The sequence below is a fragment of the Austrofundulus limnaeus genome, unplaced genomic scaffold (assembly GCF_001266775.1).
Source record: "Austrofundulus limnaeus strain Quisiro unplaced genomic scaffold, Austrofundulus_limnaeus-1.0 Scaffold96, whole genome shotgun sequence".
Lineage (NCBI taxonomy): Eukaryota > Metazoa > Chordata > Actinopteri > Cyprinodontiformes > Rivulidae > Austrofundulus > Austrofundulus limnaeus.
Window position 1 is genome coordinate 1,229,925 of NW_013952498.1, and position 2,132 is coordinate 1,232,056.

The window sequence follows — 2,132 nt, forward strand, 5'->3', positions numbered from 1 at the left end:
CACAAATCCCCTTTGTTGTTTTTGAAGAACGAGCAGGACCTCTTGGAGGAAAATAAATGCTGCTTCAACCTTTAAAATATAACTCAAGTCAGAAATAATTATACATGTTTCATGCTTATAAATTTAAAGTTTTATTATTTTTTTATTGCTCGTGTTTCAGGGTAGTCTGAGGAGGTCCGATCCCAACAGTCAGACCTTCAGGTCCCAAGAATATCTGCTGAAGGTGCTGGTCTGTTTTCAGGCAGCGTGCAGGTCAGAAACTGATCAAAATTAACAGTTTAATGATTAGACTCATTCACTTAGCAATTATTTGGTTCATAATGTTGATTAGTGTTTTTGTGTTATTCTTAAATGTTTTGCTTCGATTTGTTGAAGTTTATGATGGGGTTAATGTGCAACTTAAAATAAAACCTTTGGATTCTGTTTTTATTTCAAATGTTTAATTCAAAATGTCTTTATTACTTTTTTATTTTATTTTATGTCAAATATGTGTTGTACGTGTTTTGTTGTGGGTCTCTGTGTAATTTGAAATGCCTGTGTATATCCAAGGCTTGCTGAGGAGTGTGCGTCAGAGCCTTTTCTGATGAAGAACCCATTTACGTCTCCCTACAAACACAAATGCACTGACTCCCTGGAATCTCTGTGTCAGTGTCTGCTGCGCTGCTGTGATTCTGTCTGGATACCTACTGTTCTTGTGAGGCTTAACACAAATTTCACATGTTGAATTTATTTATTATTCTTTCATCTYGACTCTTGGTCTCTGTTAGTCATAATAAATAGTAAATTCCCCCTCTTCCTGTTTATGGTCAGTGTTGCTTTTGGCCAAAACTGAACACAGAATGTAGAGTAATATATAAGAGTGAGCATCTCATATTAACTGTTAGCACAGTGGGGGGTTGTTGATGGGGGGTTATTTTGCAGCCACCAGACATGAGTTCAAAAACGAATAGTCAAATGTGAAGCAAAAATGTGATTACTGAAGCAAAATCACCCTTAAATTCTACAAGATAGCTGAAAAAAATCTGTGTCGCAATGTCCAGACCTCGAACTTTCTTTTATTTTCCCCAATTTTAAGACCTGGTAAGAAAAACAAGTTTTAAGAATATATTATGTTGTTAAATATTACAACAGAGGGAAAATGTCCTTAAAAAAACATGCTTTATACCCAAACACCCAAAGAAATAATCAGTTGCTGACATTTTATTCTCTGAGAAATATGTCAATGTAATTGTTGAGCGATATCTGGTGGTCCCTCTTAATGACTATAATAATAACCACAGCCTCTGTCTTCATTATCTTTTCAACACATGGTCCTGTGGTTACTGATCATTTGCTGCCATGCTCATAATTAGTAATACTGCTGCTGGTTCTTTTAGGAATATTAAGCAGATTTGCATAAGAAAATGCGTTTTTGTTTGTTATACCCTGTGCTTTTCTATGTCTCCAGAGGTTCTGTGAGTGTGTACCCAGCTCCCCACCCAGCGCCCAGATACTACAGTACTTCTACTCTATATTGTGTTCCCTGTTTGTTCTGCTTCCACCGTTCATGCCAGAATTTTCTAAAAAACTTGGTGAGTTTTAAAAAACGAGTTTTTATAAAATTAATGTAACCATAAAGCATAGTCTTTTTATTTTAGCAATAAATCATTTTGTTACTGTATTAAGGTGGTGTTTTAAAAACTTTTGTGTTTTCTGTGCTTTAACATTTTGCTTGTAACAAGAACATTTAGAGATATTCCACTTTCCTGAAAGATTATGCTTAATTCCTTCAGTTGAAAACTAAAAAATACAAATAAAACTGCTAGTTAACAAGATAAACCTCTTTTTTTGCTGGAGAGGTTCTTGCTTTGSGCATCTGATGAGTAAAACATCATTGTAAATAAAATATGCTTAATATTTATGCTAAAAGCAAACAGAACACAGCCATTACTTGCAGAAATACTGTGGATCCACATGTACCTAAAATAGAAGTGAGTTAACACTTTTCTAAGTTTTAATTGACTGAGTGTCACTCAGATTTTCCACATTACTTTAGGAGAATATTTGTGTATTTGCAAATAAATTTTTAACAGTTCTAACATAAGTTTTATAATTAAATACAGTATATCTCACTTTATTGACCTCTAGTTAAC

General features: G+C 34.0%; 1 protein-coding gene across 1 annotated transcript in view; it reads left to right on the plus strand.

Annotated features, from left to right (window-relative positions):
• mei1 (meiotic double-stranded break formation protein 1) overlaps positions 1 to 2,132 on the plus strand; it is a gene marked incomplete in the record, with an annotated part of 48,537 nt that overhangs the window by 44,641 nt on the left and 1,764 nt on the right. Inside the window, 3 exon segments of the mRNA XM_014012926.1 lie at positions 161 to 252; positions 550 to 694; positions 1,448 to 1,454. Coding sequence (XP_013868380.1) covers positions 161 to 252; positions 550 to 694; positions 1,448 to 1,454 — 244 coding nt within the window.